Source organism: Prunus mume, linkage group LG2, assembly GCF_029339155.1.
Source record: "Prunus mume cultivar Tortuosa linkage group LG2, ASM2933915v1, whole genome shotgun sequence".
NCBI classification, from domain to species: domain Eukaryota; kingdom Viridiplantae; phylum Streptophyta; class Magnoliopsida; order Rosales; family Rosaceae; genus Prunus; species Prunus mume.
In genome coordinates, this window is record NC_142699.1 from 9,202,181 (window position 1) to 9,229,375 (window position 27,195).

At 37.0% G+C, this 27,195-nt stretch overlaps 6 protein-coding genes and 1 non-coding gene across 9 annotated transcripts; 4 read left to right on the forward strand and 3 right to left on the reverse strand.

Annotated features, from left to right (window-relative positions):
• Positions 1-833: 833 nt before the first annotated feature.
• Positions 834-6,083, forward strand: LOC103320025 (cyclin-A2-1). Its single transcript, XM_008221634.2, is given in 13 exon segments — positions 834-971; positions 1,979-2,341; positions 2,586-2,874; positions 3,276-3,409; positions 3,623-3,715; positions 3,811-3,944; positions 4,220-4,295; positions 4,621-4,697; positions 4,781-4,814; positions 4,909-5,058; positions 5,148-5,241; positions 5,244-5,281; positions 5,633-6,083. Coding segments are annotated over 12 exon segments (1,485 nt in total). The 5' UTR covers positions 834-971; positions 1,979-2,038; the 3' UTR covers positions 5,696-6,083.
• Positions 6,084-7,411: 1,328 nt separating this feature from the next.
• Positions 7,412-10,212, reverse strand: LOC103320024 (Protein phosphatase 2A regulatory B subunit family protein). Its single transcript, XM_008221633.3, has 2 exons — positions 8,319-10,212; positions 7,412-8,077 (listed from the first exon to the last, which is right to left on the reverse strand). Exons 1-2 carry the CDS (start codon positions 9,489-9,491, stop codon positions 7,721-7,723), a joined length of 1,530 nt encoding a protein of 509 aa, XP_008219855.2. The 5' UTR covers positions 9,492-10,212; the 3' UTR covers positions 7,412-7,720.
• A 3,037-nt stretch (positions 10,213-13,249) lies between these two features.
• Positions 13,250-16,978, forward strand: LOC103320023 (C3H4 type zinc finger protein). Its single transcript, XM_008221632.3, is given in 5 exon segments — positions 13,250-13,568; positions 13,570-14,057; positions 15,219-15,344; positions 15,424-15,718; positions 16,257-16,978. Coding segments are annotated over 5 exon segments (1,320 nt in total). The 5' UTR covers positions 13,250-13,391; the 3' UTR covers positions 16,491-16,978.
• A 605-nt stretch (positions 16,979-17,583) lies between these two features.
• Positions 17,584-19,946, reverse strand: LOC103320022 (DNAJ heat shock family protein). The gene is made up of 3 exons (XM_008221631.3): positions 19,464-19,946; positions 18,532-18,932; positions 17,584-18,261 (listed from the first exon to the last, which is right to left on the reverse strand). The coding sequence occupies exons 1-3, from the start codon at positions 19,626-19,628 to the stop codon at positions 17,823-17,825; spliced, it is 1,005 nt and encodes a 334-aa protein (XP_008219853.1). The 5' UTR covers positions 19,629-19,946; the 3' UTR covers positions 17,584-17,822.
• Positions 19,947-20,879: 933 nt separating this feature from the next.
• LOC103320021 (polyadenylate-binding protein-interacting protein 5) lies at positions 20,880-23,569 on the reverse strand. 3 transcript variants are annotated; one of them, XM_008221628.3, is made up of 3 exons: positions 23,379-23,569; positions 22,074-22,524; positions 20,880-21,315 (listed from the first exon to the last, which is right to left on the reverse strand). In XM_008221628.3, the coding sequence occupies exons 2-3, from the start codon at positions 22,503-22,505 to the stop codon at positions 21,178-21,180; spliced, it is 570 nt and encodes a 189-aa protein (XP_008219850.1). In that variant the 5' UTR covers positions 22,506-22,524; positions 23,379-23,569; the 3' UTR covers positions 20,880-21,177. The 3 variants fall into 3 exon arrangements, with proteins under 3 accessions (XP_008219850.1, XP_008219849.1, XP_008219852.1); XM_008221627.3 differs by having other exon boundaries at positions 22,074-22,527; XM_008221630.3 differs by having other exon boundaries at positions 22,074-22,530; positions 23,379-23,527.
• A 246-nt stretch (positions 23,570-23,815) lies between these two features.
• PPD5 (PsbP domain protein (Mog1/PsbP/DUF1795-like photosystem II reaction center PsbP family protein)) lies at positions 23,816-26,666 on the forward strand. The gene is given in 12 exon segments (XM_008221625.3): positions 23,816-23,926; positions 24,038-24,076; positions 24,078-24,187; positions 24,405-24,513; positions 24,771-24,820; positions 24,900-24,967; positions 25,055-25,153; positions 25,652-25,711; positions 25,808-25,867; positions 25,963-26,017; positions 26,223-26,272; positions 26,394-26,666. Coding segments are annotated over 12 exon segments (870 nt in total). The 5' UTR covers positions 23,816-23,855; the 3' UTR covers positions 26,493-26,666.
• Positions 26,667-26,743: 77 nt separating this feature from the next.
• LOC148919576 (U1 spliceosomal RNA) lies at positions 26,744-26,905 on the forward strand. The gene has a single exon (XR_016124824.1). It is a non-coding gene; the product is annotated as a U1 spliceosomal RNA (small nuclear RNA).
• Positions 26,906-27,195: the final 290 nt, after the last annotated feature.

Sequence of the window (27,195 nt, forward strand, 5' to 3'; positions counted from 1 at the left end):
TGATAGGGACCTTTCAAAATTTTCATGTACGACACAATTTTAGAGGTCAGCGTGCCCTTGCTTGTAGTAGGGTCAATGATATATTAATGAGAAAATAAATCCATATTATTTTCTAAACACTTATTCAAATGGGTTGTTACAGCTCAACCCATTTCACATCATATTTAATACTCCGGATATTTATATTACAAATTGATTCAAAAAGAACAATTAAAAAAAGACAAAAGTTTAATAAAAAAAGACTGCAAACACTCTCATATTCTTCAAATTTTATTACATCAATTATTTATACTTGCTATATTTCTCTTCACCTATATTTCTCTTCACCTGACTTGACATGTGAAGAGAAAAAGAAATAAGTATGAACCCGTGACACGCAAGTTTTCATATATATATATATATATGCTATTTAAGCATCTTGGTTAATACAACTCCTCTATATTAAAATAAGTTTCTAACCGGTTAAGTCATGTTACGGTAAATAGTGCAAATGTACCAAACTCGAAGTGAGTAACTCGCCTCTCTAGTATTAATGTCTGAATCGATAATTAATATATTCACAATATAGGAACATAACATAACAAGGTAGATACTTGAAGAGAAAAAAAAAACATTCATAACCCATCAAAAGACAATCTCAGTTCTCACCTCATGTGTTAAAAAGTGAAATAAAATAATACAAAACACTCGGCGGAAATAAGTCAAAACAACAACAAAAAAAATATATATTTTATGCTTTTTGGCTTCCATTTGGAATTTTGGAAGTTCAAACTGTAAATCCCGTCCCGCTCACGCTCCTCTCTCTCTCTCGCTCCCCCCCCCCCAACTTATATCAACACACTCTCTCTCTTTCTCTCACACTCACTGTCACTTCCACACAGTTCTCTGTCCGAAGCTAGCCTCCATATTTCCTCTGCTTCTTCTTCTTCCCCCGAGCTCTTCAAACCGTCACCGGAGCTCCCACCAACAGAGTAAGCTCAGCTCCCAAACGCATAGCCGTGCATAGTTTTTTTTTTTGGGGTTGTTTTTTGCATTCTAGGTGTTTAAGCTTCGTCGCTCTGTTTTCCACCGCCAGATTCTAATGGAACTACGTCCTTTTTACGCCTGACGGGTTCGCTACATAGATCTCAGCGCTGGCTCTTCCCATTTTTTTTCTTTTAAATTCTTATATTTTTTACATTTTTATCATTTGGAATTTGGTCCGCCTTTTGTCAAATGTGTTTGCGATTTTATGTTTTGTTATGGTTTTGACGATCTGGTGCGGTGATAGTTGAAAATTTTGAAGAAATTAGGGTTTTGGGGTTGGATTTTACGGTGTCTCGGGTTCTTATTAAATGTTTTTTCTTCTGTTTGGTTACTGGGAAAAATGTGTCAGAGAAATAGAAGGCTGCAAAACATTTGTCTTTCATGCACTCTGGACCGACGAAAAATGAAAAATGTTTGTCAACTGGGCTTGGTTGAAGTGAGTTTCTCCTGTAATTTAAGTAACACCAGCCAACGGTGGATTAAAACGCTTGTTTTCTTCTATTTCCGAAGGTTTTCTCGCTTCGACAAGAACGAAGAGCTGAAAATTTGTTCTATGCTTGTGGTATAGGACCCTTTGTATTATCTTCATTTAAGGCCTTCTATTGCAAGCTGTCATGGGTTTTGTCAAAGGAAAACAGAGTAAGGCACCATGATTTTTCTTTTTCAATAGAAGAAAAAATGGTTTGATTTATTATTGGGACGAAGATGCCTTCCCAACTTCTGTTGTGTTGTGTTGTGTAAAATGGATAATAGTATTTGGTTTAACAGGAGATATCAACTTACACAAAAAGACGATGTACAAATCAAATTTTTGTTGATGATCATTAAAAAACATGTCTTTTTGATCCTTTCATACTTGGCCCCGAATGCTTTCTAGGGTTGGGTTTGTTCTGCTTGCTTGTGGCGGATGACGCAGTATCTCTTGTTGACATCAACTGATTTGAAAATGCAGGTTCAATGAACAAGAATTCGGTCTGAATTCACTCATTGCTCTTCTACAAGGTAGGCAAAGATGAATAAAGAAAATACAAATGCTGCCAAAGTTGAAGAGCCTACCGTCCGAATCACAAGGGCACGGGCTAAAGCCTTTGGCACTTCCGGGGAGGTAGTGTCCTCCTCAAAACCTTTCTTTAAAGAAGATCAGAAGCATGGTGTTCGAGCAAATTCCAAAAGAGCAGCATCAGACGAGAACAAAGGATCTGCAATTGCCACCATTGGCTTGCAGCATAAAAGGAGGGCAGTTCTTAAAGATGTAGCAAACGTCATCTGTGAAAATTCATATGTGAAATGCACCACTGATGCCTCTCAGGTTCAGGTACAGATTTGCATATTTCCCTTTCTAATATGCAAAAAATTTGAATAGTCATTTAATACTATGTTTCTCCAGAGGCCTCACATGATTTTAAATAAAATTAATTGTTACCTCCATTAATGAAAAAGAGGATATGGTTTGTCTCTGACACAAAGCCATTGTTTAAGCATGTGTAGGATCTAGCATGCTTCTGTATGTTCATTAAAGTAATTTTAACTTAGAATTTGTTGGTATTGCTCCCTGACAGGCTAGTAAGCAGGCCAGAAGAGGTCTTGCAAAGAATGTAAAGGCAGCCTCAAATGTCTCGGAAGAAAGTACAGTGGTTCAAGAGGACGCAAAAGCAAAGTTAGCTGATGAATTATCCAAAATAAGGGTGGCAGAACCCCTAGAAGCCACTTTGCCAGTGAAGTTGGGAGAAAAAGAGCCACTACCCCAGGGTATGTGTCATATCTTGGGACAACATAGAGGAGCAGATTTGATGCTTAGAGTACAGCCTTCTGCAGAACCTGCTGAACTTCAGAACCCCAAAAAGAAAGGTACATTTTATGCTTCAGATTTGTTCAGGAGAGTGCAACAGTATATGACTTATCTTTTTAAACTGGCTAACTTAAGGGTGTCCGCTCTCTGTCTGTACTTCATAAGAGGGATGCTTGCAAGGTCTAAGATGACAAGTTTTGTTCCGAGCCTTCTGATTGCAAAATTGAGTCTTTCTTAGTGTTGAAATTTCAGTTAATTAGTTTACAAGAAATTTTGATTGGCTTTAAAGGGGTTGTGAAAAGTTGATGCAACCTGCTGATGCACGCTTTGGCAATTATGGAATTTCCTTTGTTACAGAAAGAAGATTACTGCTCAATCACCTTTATAATTTCTATTACTGACTTCTGTTTTCATGTTGACATTAGCAAAGCTTGATGATGTTTTTCATTGGACTATGCAGAAGAAAATATGGTTTGGGAGATATCGGGATCCTCAAATGACCTGGACATCGTGGATATTGACTCAAACTTAAAGGATCCTCAAGCGTGCAGCTTGTATGCCCCTGATATATACAGTAATATAAGCCTTATAGAGGTTAGTGTTGGAGCCCTTTTACTACAGTCTGACGTTATTAATAAACATAATACTATTGCAATATTTAATCTTCACTTGTATTGACAGGACAGAGAAATGTGAGGTTTCCTATATAATTTGAAACATACAATAATTAAAGGACTAGTGAGCTACTAATTTGCTATCAGTAACATAATTGATTCTGATTTTTAGTGGAAACTTATTCTTCCTCAGGTGGAGCGAAGACCGTCAACTACTTATATGGAAACATTGCAGCAAGATATCACTCCAAGCATGCGAGGAATTTTGATTGATTGGCTTGTAGAGGTCAGTATAATCGGATGTACCTAATGACTATAGTATTTCTACGAAATGGTTTGCCCTTGTTTGGAAGCATCCATACTAACTTACGTCTCTTTCAGGTTTCCGAAGAATATAAGCTGGTTCCAGATACACTTTACCTCACAGTAAATCTCATTGATCGGTTTCTCTCTCACAATTATGTTGAAAAGCAAAGACTCCAGCTGCTTGGAGTCACTTGCACGTTAATTGCCTCGTAAGTGCTATATTAGGTGAATAGGTGGTGGTTTCTAGTGAAATGTGATGAATTTTTTTGTAGTCAATTAATTATGAAATAAATCCTTAGGGATGTTTACTTAGGCTATTTCATGAAGTCATCTTTGGTATACGTGGACAGACTTCTTTATATTTGTGTGTGGTGTGTGCACTGGCACACGTGTGTGAACAAGGAATCAATAACAATATTTTTCTCCTGATTATTTCATCATTACATTGCTTGACGGGTATGTATTTTTTGTTATGACTCAAAAGGAAGTATGAAGAAATATGTGCACCGCGAGTCGAAGAATTTTGCTTCATCACGGACAATACTTACTCAAGAGACGAGGTATGTACTTGGCTACATGACATGTCTAATTATGACTGCTTTTGGCTTTTCCATGCATGCTGTTAGCCTTCTGGAGTTCTCTTATTTCCATCAACTTCAACTGCATGATCCTGGGTGCTGCAGTTGATTTTTATCTCATCTTGCCATAGACTTTGCCTACATTAGACTCATAAAACTTTGATTTGTTTTCGTACCATAATTCAAAAGCAAAATCCAGTTCTGTAGTTCACATGGCAATGCCCAACATCCTGCTTGATATTTCCTCCTTTCCAGTGGCATCACTAGTTATATACTGACATATAAAGTTCCTGAATAACTCTTGCAGGTATTAGAAATGGAGAGTAAAGTTCTAAATTTCTTGCACTTCCAGTTATCTGTTCCCACCACAAAAACATTTCTTAGGTAATGCACTCACCAGGCTTTATCTATGTTGCTTAGAAAATGTCATTTAAAGTGAGTTCAATAAACCTATTTTTGTGTTTCAGGAGGTTCATTCATGCAGCACAAGCTTCTTATAAGGTATTCTAAATTGAGTGTTGTCCCCATTCGCTACTTCTGAAAAATCAATTGCCATACAAGAAAATGGTTTTATTTTAATTAATTTGTTACGCAGGTTCCTTGTGTTGAACTGGAGTTATTGGCAAATTATTTAGCAGAGTTGACTCTTGCTGAATATGGTTTCCTGAAGTTCCTACCTTCCCTCATTGCTGCCTCTGCTGTGTTCCTTGCCAGATGGACACTCGATCAGTCTGACCATCCATGGGTTTGCATTTCTGTGCCTTTTCGTAAAGGTTTTTACTTACCTCTTCTTTGAGAATTGTCAAAAATAACGTTCATGTTTGATTCTTGCAGAATCCTACTTTAGAGCGCTATACCTCTTACAAAACATCAGAGCTCAAAACTACAGTTGTTGCACTGGAAGATTTGCAACTGAACACCAAGGGCTGTCCCTAAATGCAATACGTGAGAAGTACAGACACCAGAAGGTATTTTGCTGACTGACCACAAAGCCCAACAGAATGTTGGGTAGACCAATACTTGTACATTTCATTCTGTTATTGCATCTGGCAAAACCTATTATCATACACTAGAAGTATTGCCTGAAGTACCTTCAGAACTTCTGAGGATCCTTTTGTGTTCGTCAAAAGACGGATCACCCAGCTCTCAGATCAAACTAATAGAACTAAAAAGGACCATCTCCTAACAAATTCATGTGAAGCCTGCTCATATCGCCGCAGGAGTGTAGATTCTTAAAACGGCACGTTTTAATGTTGAAAGTAATGTTTAGTTGTGCATCATTGATACTCAGCATTTTGATTTAGTTCTTTTCTTGACAGTTCAAGTCTGTGGCTACTTTGACCTCCAAACAACGGGTGATTCGCTCTTTCCGAGATCAATAATCGCTGATTCTTCTCAAAGACTTGGATCAGGATATTTATCAGTTGGGGAAGCTCTCTGCATTCTGGAACTTTGAGGGACATCCAGAGCTCCAACATGAAAGTTCATTGACTTTCCATACCCTAACTTTGTTGTCTGTTCGTCTGTAGGTCCTTCGTTGTTAAATGTTATCTCATTCTGGTGCTTCCAGATCTGTCTTTGTAACCTCATTTTTTTTAGATCAAGCACATTTTGCCTCTTGGCAAAATAATGTATCAAAACTTCTCAGCACTTGGGAAGTTCTAAGAGTGACTGCGATGGGTTGCAGGCTCCAAATAGGAATTGCAGCTCCTTGATTATTATGTATCCAAAAACCTCATATATGAAGAAAAAAAAAAAATAGTTTATCAATCATTTGATTGAATTCTTATCTCATTGTGTGCTAAGCATGACTTCCTGTTGCCTACCATCATCAAAATGTGAGCTACAGAGGTGATATGTGCAGATGTATGCAACGGACTCTTTTTTTTGTTATTATTTATTTTTAAATTATCAAGTTTTCCAATCCTTAGTTGGGTTTAATATAAACAAAAAATATATATATAATCAAGTAAAAGTGTTTTACAAAGATAACAAAACGTTTTTTTAGCAAAAAACTTTGTTCATCTTGAGAATTTGTCTGTCGAAACAAACGGCTACTTTGGTTTGTTTTCGGCAAGGACAAACAATAATCTTTTTTGCTAAGCCAACTGACAACGGACCGTTGTTATTGTTGCATTTTTAAGACAAAGCTGCCGTTTGTAGACATGGACTTAGACAAGGTTGTCTTTTATTGTTTCAAAGATGTGCCGGGTTATAAAATTGTGTTGGGCGTGTTAATTACAATATGCCACTCCAATAAAAGGCATGATCGAAGGAGTTAGGAATATGAGAGAAAATGACTGGGTATGGGTTAACTACTTCATGATCATGGCCTCGGTATTTTTTTATTCCGTATGTGTTAGTAAGCACACAATTATTCCAAATAAATAAACTTGTAATAAACTTGTAATTTCATTTTCATTTGGGTGCATAGTACTATTTGACAGAGCCCCTCATAATCCGGAGGCTGTAGTGTAGATGTTTATAATAGCTTCAGAAAGATGTTTCAGCTTTCTTTTCCCATCTGCCTAACAAGGGGTCATGACAACTTTGCCTTTTCATGTCTAAGTTCCAGCTTTCCAGGGAAACCAAATACTTGAAAATGGTGGCCCAAAGGGCACTCAGCAGCTCAAGATGTTGAAAACCCAGATGCCATGAGATTTTAACCTAGAGCTGCTGCAATGGACATCAACGGTTAGCCTTCATTGAGAAACTTCTTACTTGCACCCTCATTTCACCACCTTATTTTTATATTTATATTTTTTCAATCAAACCACCTGCCAGCCAATGGGGGAACCCATGATGAAAATGATGCGATGATCCTTACATCTTTATCTTTCAGAGATCTCAAGTCTCCACTTTCTGTCTGATATTGCCAATACTTTATTTTATTTTATTTTATATTACCCCATATTCGTACCTTTCATCATATCAGGTAGCATTTATAGGGGGGACCCATTAAATCATGAAGAGCAACAATTGAAAGTGCCTACTATAATTTGGTTTATAACTTGACATTGACAAACACATTGATCTATAATAGGTTTGATAAAGACATAGCTGAGCATCAGAGAATCAGAGAGGGAGAGCGAGAAGGGTTACAAAGGGCAAAAAGGAATCCATTAAGCTAGTAGTAGTACAGAAAATTGCGGAAAGTCACTGCATGGCCCTCCCCAGAAACCTTTCTGAGGGAAACAATTAACATCCCACACAGCAGCAGAGGAATACACGATGGAAACAAGGTTACAACTACTGGCTGCCAAAGGACCATGACAATAAAATCCCACCCCCAAACTACAGCCATTTTTCCATACATTACTTGTAATCTCCCCACCACCATAAAAAACAGAGAGGAAATACCGGAAAAGGAACGGTTGGGATATAACATCAGTTCAAAAGTTAATATTTTAACAGGCGATTGAGGTTGCTAGGGAAGTTACCAGAACAGCAGTAGTTCCAGTTACTGGCTGGAGACTAGCTGCATTCTCCAACCGCTCCCATGCTTCCTTCCGCTTCTTGGCTGCCGAACTTTGCTTTGCTTCTTCCTCCATATAGTGAGCATGGCTGGAGAGGAATAGCTGATCATCCATCTCCACAAACATCTTTCTGGCATTTAGAGTTAAGTTGAGCACTGCTTGGTTCCAGTGGTTATGAGCATTCCTCTCCAAAGCTGGTAAAATGATGGGCAGAATCACTTGACGGTTATGTGCAATTAGGTTGACAATGTGGTCATTGTTCCAAAAGAAAAGGGCCCTTTCAGCCACCTGAAAACATTTAAGATAAGTTAAAAATTGTTTTCCAAGGAATGAGCTAAGACGAGAATACATTCCTTGACAAACACATGAAGCAATCATCAAATTCCTTAACAATAATGTACACATGCCTAAAGTCCATCATAAAACTTATAGGTGTGAAATCTACTTCAAAATGAAGATAATACGAGTCAAACTGATGAATAAACACAAATCCAATGGAAGGAGACACTAAAGTTGAAGGGACAGTTACCTGGAAGTGGGAACTGTTAATACAGCATCCAATCCGGCAGAACAAAGGGACCATGACCTTCTGAAATTCCACCATGTTAACTGCCTCCAAAATCTCTTCTAACTCACCCAAGAACATCACCTCTTTCTGACTACTTGTTATTGGCCAGTATTTCAACAAACCCTTTATAACAACACTAGCCAACTTTGGCTCCTTCTCTATAAACTGCGTGATACAATACGACAACTGCTGGAAGTAAGACCCCAGATTTTTTGGCTTATGCAGAGGAATCAAAACCCTCCACAAGAACATTCTGTGTTCCTCTTTCAACGGCAATGCAAACCCACTAATAATACTCCCGAATATCTCCAGCAACTCAGCAATCCCATTATGTCTCTCAGTCTCAAACAAAAACCGATAGAATATATTGTTTATAGCCTTGCGAATAAACGGCCTATGAACCATGAACTTCCCATAAATCCTATGCAGAATGGTCTTCAAACAGTCTCTCTCTCTAGGGTCTTCGGAATCAAACAATTCAAGCAATCTCAAAATAAACGAATGATCTACATACTTCTTCGCTATTTTCGCATCAAGAAACGAAGAAGTCACGAATTTAAGCAGTAATTCATACACAATTTGCAAATGTGGCCAAGCAGGATCAAACATGGGCTCATCATCATCATTTTCACCCCCACCACCATTCCTGTAATTTGGCGGGAAAACTCTAAACAGATTAATAGCACACATTCTACAGGTTGCCAAAATAGCAGGCTCGCTAAATCTCATCGACCCAGATGCTACAAAGTCCACAAGTTCAAGCAATGTCTGCCTTTTAACATCTTTCTCTATAGAATTCTTAGTTGGGTCTGTGAAATCAAACGTTACACAGCAAAGGCTCACCTTGCTCACAAAGAGGTTCATCTTCTCCGAAGTGGGCACGTCCTTGAATGGCACCAAAGGCTCGATACCGGCTACCACACTCGCCGGGAACACCGCCGATGACATGCGTTTCGGGCCGTTTGATCGAACCGGGCCCAAGTTACCTCCACCGTTGGATCGAGGGGTTCCTCCGCCCACCCCGGACGGTCCGGTCCGGGAGCTGGACCGCGGCGTGCTCGTGCGCGGCGACTCGGGCCGCTCATCCGATTTGAGCGCCTTTCGCGGGAGTTTACTGAGGAATTGCTTGAGCATTGTGGTGAATTTTATGAAAATATCAAATAAAGACAGAGACTTCAGATCAAAAAGCCATGAGGGGCAGTATGATAAATTATGAAATTTGGGGAAACCAAACCCTAACCTAGATCTCTGTCATAGATCTGGGGTTAAATGGGGAGCAAACAGATACAATGTATGAGATTTAGTGAGGCAAAGTTTTGAAATTGAAGTGGGCATTGATTAAAAATCAGATCTTGGCAATGTGGGTAGTTAGATTCTGATTTAAACCAGCACAAGAACAAGAACAACAATGAAATTTTGGGCTTTGAGGGATGCAAGGTTGATTACATTTGAAGCTCACCAATCAAACATGAAACCTCTCAATAAATTTGGGGAGAGAGAGGAAGACATGTAAATATACATGAAGGTGGGGGTTATTTCAGGTTGATGTTGATTGCAAAGGTTTGAATCTGAAAGGCAACATTGAAAGATTTCAAAAAAAGAAAAAGAAAAAAAGAAAGAGTTTTTATTTTTATTTTTTGCAGGTAGGGGAAGGAAAGAGAGAGAGATTCTGAGATGGAGATCTATGGAGTTTCTTTCTTATTTTGTGATTATGGGTTGCAGATTATTGTTTGTGATCTCCGTGAGAGAGAAATGAATGGACCCATCTTTGGGTTTTTACTGTCTTGTTTTTCTCTGTGTTTTCTTTCTTTTTCTTTTTGGATGCTGTCCACGGTGGAGGAGAAAATTAAGGCATTTTCTCGGGAAATGCAGGGTGTCTCTTTAGGACAGTGGGTGTTAATGAAGTGAGATGAGGTGTAATTAGATAAAAATGAAACTAATTTACCCCAAAATATTTTGAAATTGGGTTTTTGTTTATCTATTTATTTTGGTTATTTAAATGGTGGATGAAACAGGGGTTTCTGTCATTCAGTGTGAGCTGGATGATGGAATTGATAAACTGATAACACGTAGTAATGTAGATTTGCTTTGGTAGTTTTCATTTCCTTGTTCTGTTTTGACAGGCATGTTGTGAATCACACATCACAATGAAGATTGGGACATCTTGGAAAATTTATTGTAATATAATACAGATTGCGACATGCATAATGTCTCATGATGCATGTAGAAAATCTAGCCTTCATTTGTTTTTTCGTGGGAACAAAATCTAGGCTCCATTTTGAAAGGGTTTTAGTTAAGATTATTATTATATATATAAATTATTCTCTTATCTGATTGTCTATATGGATGTTATTATAAACATACAAAAAAAAAGGAGGAGTATTACAAAATATATGACATCTGCATGATAATAACGTTTGGATGTCCACTAGGAAAATTTCTGTATATAAATTATTCTCTTATTTGAATGTCAGCAGATTATTATCGTGCGGATCTTATAAACACACAAAAAACAAAGGGTAGTCTGAAAATATGGTGTCACGATAATAACGTCCAGATGTCCGCATAAAAAAATTTGTATATATATATGTGTGTGTGTGTGGTTTTAATTCATTGACTGCATTAGTACATTGGTGGACCCAATGAATGACTACTGTGGGCACTTGCCCACACTTACAAAAAAGTTGCAGCCATATAATCCCACCCAAACTCACGTTTTTTATTTTTATTTTAGGTCATTCTCAGGTGGAGTCCCCACATGGCCCATTCAATATATACATTTTAAGCCCAAAACTTATATTAAAAAAGAAAAATTATATGTTATAAAAGAAGAATAGATATCCCACCAAGTTCACTCATTCTATAATTTTGTGGATAACTCAACCACTAAGTTCACTTTAAGCTCAAATATTTTTTGTTTTGCTATATATTAGTTGGATTTATTTTTAAGCCCCCAGATGAACGAAAGTCTGGGTCCGCCACTGCATTAGTACCAATATGTATAGAATCAATCATACTTAAAATAGGAAGAAAAGAAACATGGTGGATTTCAATTATTTTCAAACAAAAAAGTATATCTAAATTATATTTTCTTCTTATTGTTATTTCAATTTCACTTAATATACCAAAATACATGTAATTTTGTTTAAAAAATAATAATGGGGGTGAGTGCAAAACCTTAGCAACTAGCCTAAATCACGTATGCATGTCATAAAGCACTGATTTTATGAGACAAATTTCTTTAATCTTAACCTTTTTTTTTGCATTGCAATTCAACCAATACCTATTTGAATATTGTCTGTTGTGAATGATGGTCGTATTTGTGTTTGGCCTCTGAGTAAGATAGAGCTAAAAGAAGATTTATGTTGCTTACAGTGTCATCCGTAGGCATGTGAAATAACAAGAATAACAAGAAATAAGAATTCATATACTATTCAATTTCCTTAATTATTAGTCAAACTTTACAATAGATGTTTTAGAAAAGAAAACATTTAATATAGTCATAGTGCTATTTTCCGTATACAGGACTAGTTTGTTGTGATAGAGGGAGGGTATTTGACATCTACGCGTACATGTGTTTTATATTGATCAACGATTAGGGTCGTTCAAACGTACTTATAATCTGCAAGTGATTTAAATTTATCTTGAAAAGTTATACAATGAAAATTCATATTGCAAACAAATATTTAAGTAGTTGAGTTTAGATTTGTGAAGCATACCTTGGATTTGTCCATATTGAATTGAACTCATAGAGGGAAAAATACATTTAATATAGTCATAGTGGTATTTCCGTATAAAATACTAGTTTGACATTTGCTTTAAAAAGCCAATAAGAAAATAGAAAATTAAGAAGAAGAAGCATGAAGTTGCCGGTTGGAGTTGGGAGACATCAACTAGCGGAGGAGGGGCAGGTGGAGTATGACGTAAGCAATAAGCAGGGCCGTTAACAATTTCCACAAAGTTCAGGGAGGAAACTGATATTTGCCAAAAAGGACACGGAAACCGAAGCTACCCCGAAAATGAAAAATGCTAAAAAAGAAAAAAAAAAGAAGGCAAAAGGGATAATTAAAAATTATAAAAGAAGGAAAAATTCTTTTCTTTTCCCCAACGAAGGTCCAAAGCTGAGTCTTGACAGCACGACGCTATTTTTCTCTAAATTTCTCGCTCCCTCCAAGTACCAACAAAAACCCACCTAAATTTCATAGCAATCACTCGATTTCCAGACGGCGCTACCTTATTTTCTACACCTTCTTCTCCCTCTCACTCTGCTTCAATCTGGTACTCTCTCTCTCTCTCTCTCCATGTATGTGTAATTGTATATGCGTAAGCAGATTGGGAATCAATAATTTATGTGAAAAATGGTTTTTGTTTTTGGGTTTAGGTTTTGAATTTGAAAGTGGGTTGTTGTGTTTTCGATTCTTTGAGTGTTGGGTCGTTCTTGAAGAATAATTAGCACATTTGAATTTTAGGATTTCGATTGGTATATGTTATTGAAATGGTATTAATCAACTGTTCAATTGAAGGCATAAGTTTACCCATTGGGAAATTCTTGAACGTTATGCTATAGAGAAAGAAAGGGTGAACTGATACCTGCTGTTTGGTTGCTGAGAAAATCTAGGAAAAGAGTAGGGAGTTGAACTGTGAGTAGAATTTTGTTGTTGAACAATAATATTTTTTAGCATAGTCCCTGATTTGAGTTTTTTTATTGATTGTTTCCACTGGTTGAACTAACAAAGTCCTTGGATTCTTATTTTCCCATTGTACCTCTTTTATAATTTTTCTATCAAAAGCAAAATGTTGCTTTGAGGATATGACTAATACAATTCTGATTTAATATTTTGCTCTTGAACAGGATTGATATTGTTAAGCTTTCCGCATCTCGTGGTGCCACATAATCTATGTTGGTTGGTTCAGCATAGGTCTTCAGGACGAGAGTGAAATTTGGTTAGCACATTTGAGGAGACGAACATAAAGGTGGGATTCTTGCTCTAAAGATCTATGCATTCCTGTTCAGTGTTGTCTCGGTGGACTTAGATGGATGTTGCGTCATTGAAGCTTCCCCTTGAAAGTCAAACTTATACTTCCTCGTTATTAATGGAGCAATCACGACCTGAAGATATGAACGGAAATGAGCATATTATTGACATAACTGGGAGTAGTGATGCCTCCTCATCTAGCTTGCCACATGGTAGATCTTTAAATAGCTTAACATGCATCACAGCAAGAAGACAGACCTTCAACTAGTCCAAGAGCACCCACATTTCAACCTTCAATTTTTTCCTCTAATGGATCAAACTCTAGGAACAATGCAACAGGAAGGAGAGGGGATACTCGCCGCCGCAGAAGTCCGTTGAATTCTGGATTATGGATATCTATTGAACTGGTTCTTACTCTGAGCCAAATTGTTGCATCTGTTGTTGTTTTGTCCTTGTCAAGGCATGAGCATCCTCGCACTCCATTGTTTGCATGGATTGTTGGTTATGCATCTGGATGTGTTGCTATTCTTCCTCTTCTGTATTGGCGCTATTGTCACCGCAACCAGGTTTCAGAACAAGATTCTGCTCAAGCCCGTCACAGTTCTCAGATTAATGTACCAGCAAGACCATTTTCTCTTTCTGTTTCTAGGACTTCTGAAGGAGATCTTCAGACTACCACTGCATCTTCTAGAAGCAGTCAAAGTTCGGAAGTGCTAAGCAGAAGGTATGGTTTACTGTTGTTTTTCAGGCATTGTGCTTTATAAAATGAAATATATTGTCCTTGTTTGGCATACATTTTGTGATTCTCTTCCTAAGTTGCATGATTATTAATGATATTTAAAACATTTTATTTTATTCAATGAAGGTTGAAGCTCCATGTAGACTTAAAATTATAGAGACGGCATGTTTCTTGGCATTATCATAGACTATGTTTAGAGTTGTGGCTGCATCATTTTGAGTGAAATTACAATGTGCCTGCATTGAATGATTCTTTCAGAACAGTCATATTGTTGTGCCCCTTACCTACCCCAATCCCTCTCCCGACCCCAAAAGAAAGTAATTAAACTCCTTGGAGATGAGTACGCTCGGTTTTCATTGTTAAAATTAAGTTGTCATAAGTGCCATATTGATAGTTCATCATAAAGGCTCGCTCATGTCTTTTGTTGTCTCTATTATGAGATATCAGTGGGAGCTTACAGAAAATGAGAGGTTAAAAGAAGAGATGGTTTGGATTTTCACACAATTTGGGAGCCTACATGTTTTGGGAGTTCACACAATTTGGGTTCCTCTTGTCTTGATGGTTTAAAATTCCTTGAACGCACATGTTGAAGTTACACAACATGGGTACAGTTTAGGGATCTGTAACAAATCCTTTGTGTGAAAGGATCTTGGTATCTGGAGTTTTCTTTTTGCTTCTCTCTGTTACAAGTTTACAACCATATTGATGAAGCTCCAATGTTGCTGTCTCATTCATGGGTTATTTTTTCGTATTTATATTTTTACCTGAAGAATATTCCAATTTATTTGAGCTAAATCCATATTGGTCTGTGTCACTTGTTGCTTTAAATTAATGTCAAGATCTTCTGTAGTGGTAATTATTGTCTATTTTAAGAGAACGGTAAATTTTGTTTGATTTAGTATAGTCCTTTAGAAATTGACAGTTACTTTCCCTTTCAATTTATGTTTTAATCAGGTTAGTGTTATTGCTTTATGATTCTTTCTATATTTTAAATTGTTTATCCATGAGAAGCCTATGTGTCTATTTGTTAGAAATTATGTTACTCGGTTTGCCTTGTCTTGAGAAGGTAACTTGAGTTGCAAGTTTAATAAGGAAGCTAGTACTGGAAAAAGTTGTCTGACACGTGAGGTCATTTTTGTCTAACAGAGTCAAGGTACTTGTGGAATACTTTAAGATGGCATTGGATTGTTTCTTTGCGGTTTGGTTCGTAGTTGGCAATGTTTGGATTTTTGGTGGGCACTCATCTGCCAGTGAGGCTCCTAACCTATACAGGTACTTTCATCAAGCTGATTTACTTTTCCAGTTCTGGATTTTTTGAGTGGGGAGATCATATCAATTTTTCTCCATGCAGGTTATGTATAGTATTTCTTACATTTAGTTGTATCGGATATGCCATGCCTTTCATTTTGTGCGCAACAATCTGCTGTTGTCTTCCTTGTATAATATCTGTCCTTGGATTTCGAGAAGACCTGACACAGGCACGAGGAGCCACACCTGAATCAATTAATGCTCTGCCAACATACAAGTTCAAGTTAAAGAAAAACAAAAATAGTGACAATAGAGATAGCAGCAGCGCAGGTGTCTCTGAAGGTGGTGTTGTGGCTGCAGGAACTGAGAAGGAGCGTGTGATCTCTGGAGAGGATGCGGTATGTATGGTCCAGCAAGTTTAGCGAAGTACAAGTCTTCACAATATATTTAGGACCTATGCCTGACTAGTGACTAGTGATTAAATGAGTAATGAATGCATGATATTACTTGGTGAATTACTTTTCTTCTCTGACACTAAGATAGTAGTATTATAACATGACATGCCATTTGAAACCTGCTTCCTCCCATATTAATTTGAGTGTAGTGATTCTGTATCCAGTCAGTCAAGTTCCTGATCAAATTGGAGACTAGATTTTAAATGTTTGACACTCTTTACACTGAAACTATCAAATGTGTTTTGACTTGGCATTTCTTGGTGTCACTATTTGTCTTGGAATCTAGTAGTACCCTACTGAAAATTTAGTAGAGGGTGGTTTGATGCTAGATTTTACCAGATATGTTTGCCTGGTGGTATGGTTAATAAAAGTATTATGTATTTTTTTCTTTACAGAGTGGTTCCCTTTTCCTTCTTTTTTTGGGAAGCCTTTGCCCAGCTATTGTACTCGATATTACTAATAATGTCGTAAAATTGAACAGGTTTGTTGCATCTGCTTGGCAAAATACTCAAACAATGATGAGCTGAGAGAGTTGCCATGTTCTCATTTTTTCCACAAGGAGTGTGTGGATAAGTGGTTGAAGATCAATGCATCTTGTCCCCTTTGCAAGAGCGAGGTTGGTGAGAGCATTTTGGGTTCTCTCTCCGCGATCAGTGGCACTCAGCAACGCAGTGATAGTAGGGTGGGCAATGAAGTGGCCAACACTATGTTTTAGGCACAGAATGTATGACCCTTCTTGGCTTCAAGTACGCTGATGCAAGAATCTTGTTTCAAAATGGATGGATGATTGTCCAAGTTCAAGCCTTCCTTTTTGTAACTGTTTTTCTTAGGTGATGAGGAGCTTGGTGGAGATGCACGCAGGCAGAGCTGCCTTTGAGGCTTTGACAGTGTTGAAATGGCAATGTGGAGCTCTTGTTTGTTGACAATGTAAGTAAAAATGATTTTTGCATTTCAACGACGCATGGATGTAAAGATCAGAGAGAGGTTCCATGATTTGTAGTTAGATAATAATAGATGGATTCTTGTTTGTACAGTTATACCTTCTCCTTTCTTCTCCATTTATTCTTACGGTTGAGCTGTTATAATAAATGACAATGTAAGCAAAAATAATAGATTTGCCACAAAAAAATGATTTTATTTTTATTTTTATTTATTTATCATAGAGCATTAAAGACCCCCAACTTTATTCATGCATACAAACTCGTATCTTTCAGAATGAGCTAAACAAGGACAAAAAGACAAGTAAATGTCATTGCAAGTGGTGAGGCATCAGACCACATGGATATTTAAGTTGTGAGAATCATTTGTTTACTTTTGGTGACAATTTATTTATTTTTGTAATAATGCCTATTCCCGTCTGAACAAAGGTTCTCTTGAAAAGGCTTTTTACCTGCACAGCGTCTCATGGCCAACAGAAAAAAAAAAAGAAAAAAAAAATAAAGAGAACACTTGTGAGGTTCAAGATCCTTAGGACAACATGCATGTTTGTTGGTATTTCATGCTCTATGACAATTTTGGGGAAGGGTCCAATTCCTGTCATTTGCCATCTGTTAATAATCAGTGGAGCTAGTTATGTTGGAATCCTGGGACTACCCACCATTTTAAGCAAAGCAAAGCAAGGGCAGTGGATGAGAGGAAAAAACACCCAAAATCTCCTGGGAAAAAACTTGATCTGAGATTTTCTTATTCTGAATACAGATTAATGGTTGGGACTGACTCAGTGCATCTGCCTTGTAGGAAACTATATTGTGAAAAAATACAGAACAGTTAAGGATATAGCAAAAGAAAAGTTAAAAGGATACAAGCAATGACACAATACATGAACCTAACACTGATTGCTGACAACAAAATATACAAAAAATAATGAATGTATATCAAACAATAGGTAATTTGGCACATCACTGTTTAAAATGCCGGCATTCATCCCAGTGCAGATAAAGCACAGCCTACAATCTAAACAAATGCAGCTTTGACTTGTATGTATGTGACTTCAAATGCTACCCCAACTGTTGGCCAATTTACAATGGAAAAGGTCATGACATACTCTTCAACCGGCCAAAGTTCGTTTAAGTCCAGCTCTTTGCTCTGGGGTTAATCTTGTAGGGAACCTCACCTCAAATTTGATCTTCAAATCACCCTGGTTACGAGGCTCTTTTGGTACTGGCATGCCCTCCCTGGCAACAACAAGTTCGTAGCCCGGGCTCACAATGTCAGTCACCGGGATGGATAGATCACGACCATCCAGCGTGGTGAGATGCACTGTGGTTCCACCCAATGCCTCCGCTAATGTCACTTTGTGGTTCACAATGAGGTCATTGCCGTCTCTCTTGTATGTGTCATGGGGCTTCTCATCAATCACAAAAACAAGGTCTGCTGGCAGCTGGCCAAGCTGCTCATTACCTTTATCTGGAAATGTAATCTTGGTTCCCTTCTTCCATCCTGGCTTCACATCAATGGTCAATATCTCTTGTTCTGGCACTTGACGTCTGGAAATTTCATTTTACCCAATGAGAAAAAAAAAAAAAGAGGATTATCATTTATAAAGATCATATCTTAGCTAAATAGATGCTCACTTGAGCCATTTAATAAACTGACTAGCATTAGAATCATAAATAACTACCATGTAAGGCAGATGAAATACTGGAAGTACTAATTGCTATATCCGATTCCTATTTAAATTATAAGTTATAACCAATTAATCTATAGCAATAAAAGAAACAAAGAAATAAACTGGGGACTGTGTTAAAATGAATTACCCATTTGCATCAACCACAGTTCTTGAGATCTTCATTTTCCTTGTTGATCCAGTATACAGCTCCTCAAGGCTGCAAGGCAATTTGCTCTCCACTGCTGTTGGTTTCTTTGGTGTAACACCCTCACTATATGATCGGAAAATATTTTCGTTTCCTCCAAATCCGCCAAACATTCCCCCTCCTCCATCAGATTGGAATCTCATAGACCTCCCAGGTCCGGTTGACCCAAATCCGAAAGGACTACTTCCAAAGAATTCTGCAAATATATCCTCTGCATTCCTAGGATTAAATCCTTTTGATCCACCTCCATTTCCATTTGCATATCTTTCTGGAGGGGGCATATCTTTCAGTCCTTCTTCGCCATACTGATCGTAAATTGCTCTTTTCTGAGAATCGCTCAAGACCTGAATTCACAAAAAACATTTCATTCTGTTATTTTCACTCTGTACATCCCAATCAATTCACTGCTTGATATGAATAAGCATAGATGCTTTCATTCTTTTTTTTTTCCTTTTAATTTTGATCAACCACACCCATTTGGTTCTTAAAGAATTCCTTGTTGAAGACGGAACAGAAAATAAAAGTCCACCTGAATTGAGCCTGACACAATTAATTACTTGATCTTCTTAAGAGTTACGCAAATGCTATAAATCCCATTATTTGAAGTCCCATTGTAATCATTCTTGGCTGACTACCCAATTCTCCAAAGAATAAAAACCAACTTTCAGAAACATTAAAGTTTTGTTCTTTCTTATCCTACATTTGCATTGCAATCATCCAGCGTATGAAGTCTTGAACTATGAAAATTGACAAAATCAACAAGCTTAAACCTTTTTCTTCTGTTTATTTTGCCTTTAAAAATTTGTTTACCTATCTAAATATGCATATAGAAGAATGAACATATAACAAAAATAGCAGAAAGAAAGAGAACATGCCTCATATGCCTCGGAGATCTGCTTGAATTTGGCTTCTGCTTCTTTCTTGTTATTAGGATTCTTATCAGGGTGCCATTTCATGGCCAGCCTCCTATAAGCCTTCTTTAGATCATCCTCTGTAGCATTTCTGTTCACCTTCAATACGTTATAATAATCCACCCCCATCTTCTATACCTCCAGACAAAAAAAGATTGTTGATCTTCAATCACTATCAGATCAGATGCAATTCTTCAAAGCTACAACCTTTGACAAAAACCCAGATCAGCATCCACCTCTCTTTCTCTCTCTCTAAAGCCAAAATCACACAATTCAAGATGGTCAAAGATTGTCTGCGGCTCAGAAAGAAAGAAGCAAATGGTGAAATGGGTTCTTTCAGAAATGATTAGATTAGTCTTCTTCAGAATTGTTGATATTGGAATTAATATATGACGATGACTCGACGATGCAATCTTGTTTGTTTTAGTGTATGTTTTGTTAAGAGTTAAGACCGCGTTTGATGGATGTGGTATCTTTTTTAACTACCGAAGCTCACGGACATATTTCTGGCACCTCTACAAATTAACCGCACAAACAAACAGTCTGTAATTTAATTAGCTGAACCCTGAGTGCCTCACATTATCACATAACAATGACGGCTCAAGAGTGAGGCTACGTCTGGATTACTTCTCCAATTCCCAAGCCTCCAACTAAGTAAGCCGGAGAAGAAGAACGAAAAGAAATCCAAACGTGAGCTGGTCGTAAAATGGGAGGCTTGTAGCTTAAAGAGGGTTTGGTTTTTACATAATTTTACTTTTGGCTCGTAACCCATGAGAAAGAATTAAATTTGGACTTTGGTTTGGCTTGTGATGAATGAGTTGAATTTTGTGAGTAATTTAAATGTTTGTGGTAAATTTTTCAGACAAAATAAAATTAAAATAGTCCGACATGACATAATAAGTCTTGTGGTTTGCACTTTTCAGAATGTCAAAGGTCCTCAACTTATAAGGCAGAACGAAGGTTTTTTTTTTAAAAAAAAAAGAAATTCAAGCGAAATTTCTTTAAACAAAAAAAACAATGGGAGAGGCCTTTTGGGGCCTAGCCTCAATCTTTCCCTTTAAGAAAACTAGCCCTTGGCACTCGCTCGCACATGTACCAATTGGTTTTATTTTATATTTTATATTTTATTTTTAAAATTAAGAAAAGATAATATATTCCGTAGAAATAGGACTTATTATCTAATTTTGCTGTTAATTTTAATTTTTTTTAATTTGAAAAAAAAGTGAATTTATCATATTATCCTCATTTAATTAATAATTTCAATTCTTAATGTTTGCATTAACCAAAGACATTTTTTGGTACTTTGAATGTTTCACCATTCTCTTCCTTTTGCTTATATATATATAAGATAAAAGCGTGAAGTATGTGTACAATACGACATTCAGAAGCACATCATTTTTCATTGCAGAAAACCGTAAAGCAGCATGACGTTTGCACCGTGAGCTTTTGGCCCATAATACCCGAAGGTGTCGAGAAAAATGTTAATGAGAGATTAAGAACAAGCATCTAAGAAGCTATACAACCATTATCAAACAACTATGTGTGCATGATGTCCATGACCCCAAGATAAGATCCTCTATTTATATACTTGTTGCCCATAAACCAAACATGTCAAGGTAAGACAATTGACATTCTTCTTTGTTTTCCACAAAAAACGAACAGGAGATGACGATAGGAGCTACGAGTTGGGTGAACCGCTGGCTTCACCTGCTACATTCTTCAGTTTCCATGCACTATTGCCTGGCAACCCAGATTCAGAAACATCTCCAATGTCCAAAGTGTCTGGAAGACTTTCAGAAGACTCAACCGTGTAGAACTGTAAGAGACAAACCAATTTTCAGGATGAGTGCCAAAGTTAACCTGAAGTGTTCTTAAAGAATTATAGTAAAGGCAAATAATCCAAACATGTAAGCCAAATGATAGAGTTTATCTCTGAGCTGATGTTGATAAACATAGACACAAAATTGCTATAGTTTGATGTCAGGAAACAAACAGCCGGAGATGGATATCCAGAATATTCTCAACTTTATAAAGTTCATAATAAAACTCGCCTACCAAACAACAAGTTAAATACATTCTAGCCAATCGAAAACCATTCTTCCTTGTCCAATATAGAGTTTCACTACCTGTCCAATATACAATTATATCAAGGGAGCAAGATTTCTCATATAAATAAGAAATGTCATAAACAATCAACATGGCAAAACATATTACTGTCACTATGAGTCAATTAAATCACACAGTAATTGCACCACCTACCAACATGACAAAGCATGCAAAGTCAAATGAACTTGCAACAGAGAAAATTTTCAAAGAAAACGAGGAGCTTGATTATTCTTTTTTGTTTTAATTAGTCGGTGACATGAACACATACACAGTTTATGCTTCAAATTGGATAAAGACCTTCCAATTTTGACCTGTAACTGTTTCAAAATTGCAAGCAGCATTATTTAATTATTTATAATGTAATTCATAGCAACATAATTGTAGATGGACAGATGGTAGAGGATAATGTATGACTTTACCGAATGAAGAATATTTAACTACACCAAAAAAAAAAAATGGAAGTCTCACCTCAAGTTGGTTCAGCATGTCAATGGTGGCATCCAGGTCACCCTTATTTGCCAAATAAACATCAGTAAGGGACTGATCAGATATACCAGGAAATGTCATCTCAAGATAATCCAAAGCCATATCAAAATCTTCATGTGCTGCCACTTCATTCACATTCTGTGAAGATGAACCATAAGAACCATGGGCAGGGTAGCTCTTTACAGCAAATGACTTTGGACTGGGGAGTCTTGCAGTACCAGGGGCATCAGATTCAAGATAAGATTTGCTATGCTGTTGATTCTGGGAATTATTCTGTGGGGTCCCAAACCAGACTGCCTCATTGCTGCGGCTAGAATCTTTCGTCGTCACATACATTCTATCATCCGTCTCCCTTTTGGAGAGTGGAATGTATGCTGCTGCATAGGGATTCAAAGAAGACAATCCTGGCTTCATGGTCTCAATTCATAAAAATCTGCTACTTTGAAAGAAATGCAAAACCGGATATTGTCAGACAATATTAATAATGTAATCATGGATGAAACAAAAATATAAAGCTTTCATGTCAAAATAAGCTGGGATTCCACTAATAAAGAGATAAAATCCTGGGTCTTACTTTACTTTGAATTTACTCAAAGGATAAGCTAATTGTTGTACCAAAAAATTTCAGTTGATGGTGAGAGTGTAACTGACAAACCCAAAACATATCATATCTATGACCTTTGATTAGATGAAAAGAGGAAGACCCTAGAGGACTGATCTTGAAAACACCATTCAAACTCGTGTGCAATTTAATCACACAAGATTACAAATCCTTCACAAACAACTAAACCAAACAAATTATTCAATCCACTAATCCTTCAGAAACCAAACCAGTCAAAGTTAGTGCCTCAACTTGTCAAGAACTCAATTTCATATATCATATCCATATAAGAAGATACACTACATCAGATCACTATCCAATATCCACACAAGAAGATACACTACATCTGATCACTATCCAATTTCCTCAGGAAAAGATAAAAATGATATAAGTAAACAACCTCTAGATCAAGATTCACTTTAACAAAATCCATATTTGATTATTGCTTTTCTCATTAGACTTCAAGTAATCAATCAAGTATAAAATCCCGCTTTCCACAAAGTAAACAAGAACAGAATACACATACGGATCAACAAAATCTCAAACCTCAGATAATCAACTCGAATCTCATCGCAAAAAAGAAATTCCAAAACGCGGATCATCGTAATATGAAACCTAATTACGATCAAGATCAAAGAAAAAAAAAAGTTAACAGCATGAACCAACGAAGGTCAATGAGAACTCACAGAGAGCGAGGAGGCGATCTTGAAATCCAAAGAAGAAAAATGAAGAACTCGAAATCGCCGAAACCCTAGTTCCCGAGATCGCAGAGGACGCAGAAGAAAAAAGAGCAAATGATTTTCGGGGAAATTCTTCTATTTTTCGCTCTGTGAGAAATGTTAAGTGTATCGGAAAGCTAATAATAAAAAGTTTCTTCTCTTCACTTTGCATGACACGGACGTTTTACTGGGTTTACTATAACAGTTTTGGGCCCTGTTTGGAGACAGGGTTAGTTGTATTCTATTGGAGTTTTATGACTAAGCATACCACGTGGCATAAAATGATTGGTCAGTGGTTAATCAGACCATACACCCTCTTATTACAAGGACACGTGTTAAAAACTGGGTTTTTAACATTTTTGTTGGGAGTTGGGTCCTCCATTGAGTGGATGAGCCAAGCAAGAAAAGAGAGAAAAGCAGAGCAAAAGAAAGTAGAGAGCAAAAATGGTTGTTCTCTCTCCTTCTCTCTCTCTCTTCACATCCAACCAGCTTGTTCCTTCAAAACTCTTTTTCAGGTACTTTCTCTCTCTTAATCTTATCATGGACATGAATGTGTGAATGAATATTTCTCTGTATTTTTATTTATCTCTTTAAATTATTGGTTCTGTTTTTGGGTTGGTGCTTAGAGAGCAGGCTAGAACTGTGATGCAGCAGAGCAAATGGCAGCCATGTTCAAGTTGCCATCTCAAAACCCACTTTGCAAAGTGGGTTTTGCAGAAGGGAGTTGTTGCTCTTTGGCCTTTCTGCTCCAGCGCTTGTAGTGTTCCCATCTTCAGGTGAGCTTTCTCAATTCACACTTTGGTAATTTGGTCAGTTGATTTTTACAGTCTCTGAAGAAACTGGGAAGAACATGGAAATTTTTATTTTTATTTTTATTTTTTTGGAAATATGTTATGGTTAGTATACATGTTTATGAATATAATCTCTAATAATTTAAAATTCTTTTTTGTATCTTTGTAATTGGCAATTATCAATAAGCCGCTGTTGTTGCAGGGTCCCTTGCAGAGGAAGACTTGAAAATGGCTACGTTTGTTGACGAAATAAATTCCTGTTCTTATCTATACCCAGTGGAGTTGCCATCTAAGAAGGTCATTTTCAAATGGTATGCAATGTGCCCCTTTTTCGATACGTGTATGTATCGTTGTTGTTGTTACTTTTCGGTTGAGAGGAACAAATTTGAATCTGAACGGAAACTTTTGAATGTTCATAACCTTTTGAATCATGCATTATTTTCTTTAAAGGAGACGCTGATAATAGTTTTCTGTATCCTTTTTTAGCACAAAAACCAACTAGTTGAATTATTTGCAATTATCGTGGCATATAAATTGTAGGAACCTGACTATTTTCATGTATTTCAAGGGTGGAGTCAAGAAAGCCAGAACGCTATTCATCAGCTGCACCATTATCTCGTAAGTTCAGCTTCAGAAATAGAATGATGAAAGTCTTTCAACAGAAACCTGACTAGAAACTGTTTTATATATTATACAGCTGATGCACGGCTTCGCATTGTTTCTGAGCGCGTTGACATTGTTGATAATCTCATCATTTCTATTTCGGTAACTCCTGATAAGATCACTACTTGTTAAGTGCAAATCCCCTTAGTTATCTTTCAAAGGTTTATAATTTAATTTCCTTTGATTCAGATAGGTCCCCCGAATTCAAAGATTATAAAATCACTAGACAAGAGTACATGGACTGCAAAAGATGTTGCTGATTCTGTTTTGGCTGACAAGTCTGCATTGGTAATATTCCACTGGCTCTTTTCTAATAGCTTTTGATTTTAAGGCTGGCTGAATAGAAAAAGTTTGTTACGATTGATTGTCAACGTGTGATTTTTTTTAAAAGTTTAACTAGGACTGAAAGAAATATTAAAAAGTGAAACCTTAGGCATGATTGATTATCCCGAACCGGAGGATCTTGAAAAATCAAGTGTATTAATTTTGCTGTAACTGTGACATGATAATACATTCTTTTTTTTTTGGTCTAAGACATGATAATACATTCTTAGGAAGCATCCCAAGGGAAGAAATTGTCCAGTAAAACAACGACGAATCGAAAAACCAATTTGCCTTCAATTTGCTTCGGTAGAATAGCCTGTAAAGAGGATTGTGGTTGGATGGGATGGAGCAGTCCGTTGTAGAGTTACCTAACCAATTTTTGGGGGAATATTCTATAGCCTTGACTGCTTGATGTTGTCAAGTTGATGCTTGTTTGATCTGACATGCTACAATTCTCTGCAGCGGGTCACCTCAAGTCAGCGCATGGCGGAGAGTTCAGTTCTTGATGCACATTCTGGTGAAGTAAGCTTCCCACACCTTTTTGGGTTTACATAGCTGAAACCGTCGTCGTAAAATCTACTTGGCGACATATGAAGCTTGATCATTTTTATTCCTCAGATTGCTGGTGAGCCATACTGGTATTATGAGTACCTTGTTCGCAAAGCACCCACGAAAACTGTAAGTGTTCTTTCTAAGAGCAGTTTTCAGTTGAATAAAATTCGCTCACTGTCCTGGTTTCTTCAGGATTCTTACAACAGTTAAAAATTGTGCAGGCTGAAGAATCTAACAATTATAGGCACTATGTAGCTTCAACAACCGAAAGAGATGGTAGGAAAATAGTTTCTTTGTTCAACCATTCCAGTGCTAAACATAAGATTTTGTCATTTCGTTCTTTTTTCTCATCATTATCTTCATTACGCATACTTGTGGGGGAGAAGATGCCATTTGATTAAAAAAGTAACGGCCATGTTTTTATTGGGTTAATATTGCAATATAAAACCTGTCATTGAATCTTACAAGAACTCAATTGTAGGTTACTTGTACTCTATAAATGCTTCAACTCTCAACAAGCAGTGGAACATAGTAACTCTCTCTCTCTCTCTCTCTCTCTCTCTCTCTCTCTCTGATGAAGGAAATGAAGTTTTGTTGTTATTTATATCTTCTGCTTACATATAATTATTGATATGCATTTTATGTGATGCAGGTTGGGCCTATCTTGCAAAAAACTATAGCTTCTTTTCACCTCCTCCCTCCCACAGAAAACTATGTTCCTCCATACAAGGATCCATGGAGATTTTGGTGACAGTGTACTCGATTTTGTCATCCCACTAATTTTTCACTCATTTATTCCATCAACATTGAAATTTTGGCTCTACGTTCCATTACGTTTCTCTTTGGGTTGATGATAAGTAAAGGGTAGATGACAAATTTGTATGCAAATTCTATAGTTAATTGTTTTTTCTTTTGGCATTTTAAACTAATCCCACATCGACTGGGAGAAAAGAGTGAGTGGGAAGAGTTGATATAAAAGAGGATCAGGGAGGGCGTTAAAACATACTTACCTGGACAGGGTCAATGGGCGATCAAGAAGGCCCATGGCCTAGGTTGGTGACCTCCATTGCACTCAGGAGGGGTGCCAGTCTATGGTCTCCCCAACGTGGGAGAGCCAATGTCATAATTTGTGCCAGCGGGGGCCTGCGTTCGCGCGGCCCCTGAGTAATTTTAGTCTAACCTTTTCAGAAAAAAATAATAATTTCAATTATGATCCATTGTGGACTGGTAAACCTAATTTTCTGAAGTAAGAATAAAATTTATGAGTGAATTTTTTATCAGAACACTATGAATAATTTGGGAATTTTATTGAGTGAATTTTTTTATCAGAACACTTCTGATCGAAAGGAAAAATAAATAATAATAAAACGCAATTACTATGATAGAAAAATCCAGCCACCTATGTTTTTTGGTTGGAAGACCTTTTCTATTGAGAATGAACGAGCTATACTAAC

Excerpts from the sequence above, each read along its gene's own strand:
- LOC103320022 (XM_008221631.3), bottom strand. The coding sequence starts at position 19,628 with ATGGGGGTGGATTATTATAACGTATTGAAGGTGAACAGAAATGCTACA. Across the intron at positions 18,933-19,463 it reads AGATCTCCGAGGCATATGAG|GTCTTGAGCGATTCTCAGAA; the intron begins GCATGTTCTCTT and ends TTGTGAATTCAG. Across the intron at positions 18,262-18,531 it reads ACTGTGGTTGATGCAAATGG|ACGTCAAGTGCCAGAACAAG; the intron begins GTAATTCATTTT and ends TGAAATTTCCAG.
- LOC103320024 (XM_008221633.3), bottom strand. The coding sequence starts at position 9,491 with ATGCTCAAGCAATTCCTCAGTAAACTCCCGCGAAAGGCGCTCAAATCG. Across the intron at positions 8,078-8,318 it reads TTAACAGTTCCCACTTCCAG|GTGGCTGAAAGGGCCCTTTT; the intron begins GTAACTGTCCCT and ends AAATGTTTTCAG.
- LOC103320021 (XM_008221628.3), bottom strand. The coding sequence starts at position 22,505 with ATGAAGCCAGGATTGTCTTCTTTGAATCCCTATGCAGCAGCATACATT. Across the intron at positions 21,316-22,073 it reads ACATGCTGAACCAACTTGAG|TTCTACACGGTTGAGTCTTC; the intron begins GTGAGACTTCCA and ends TGTCTCTTACAG.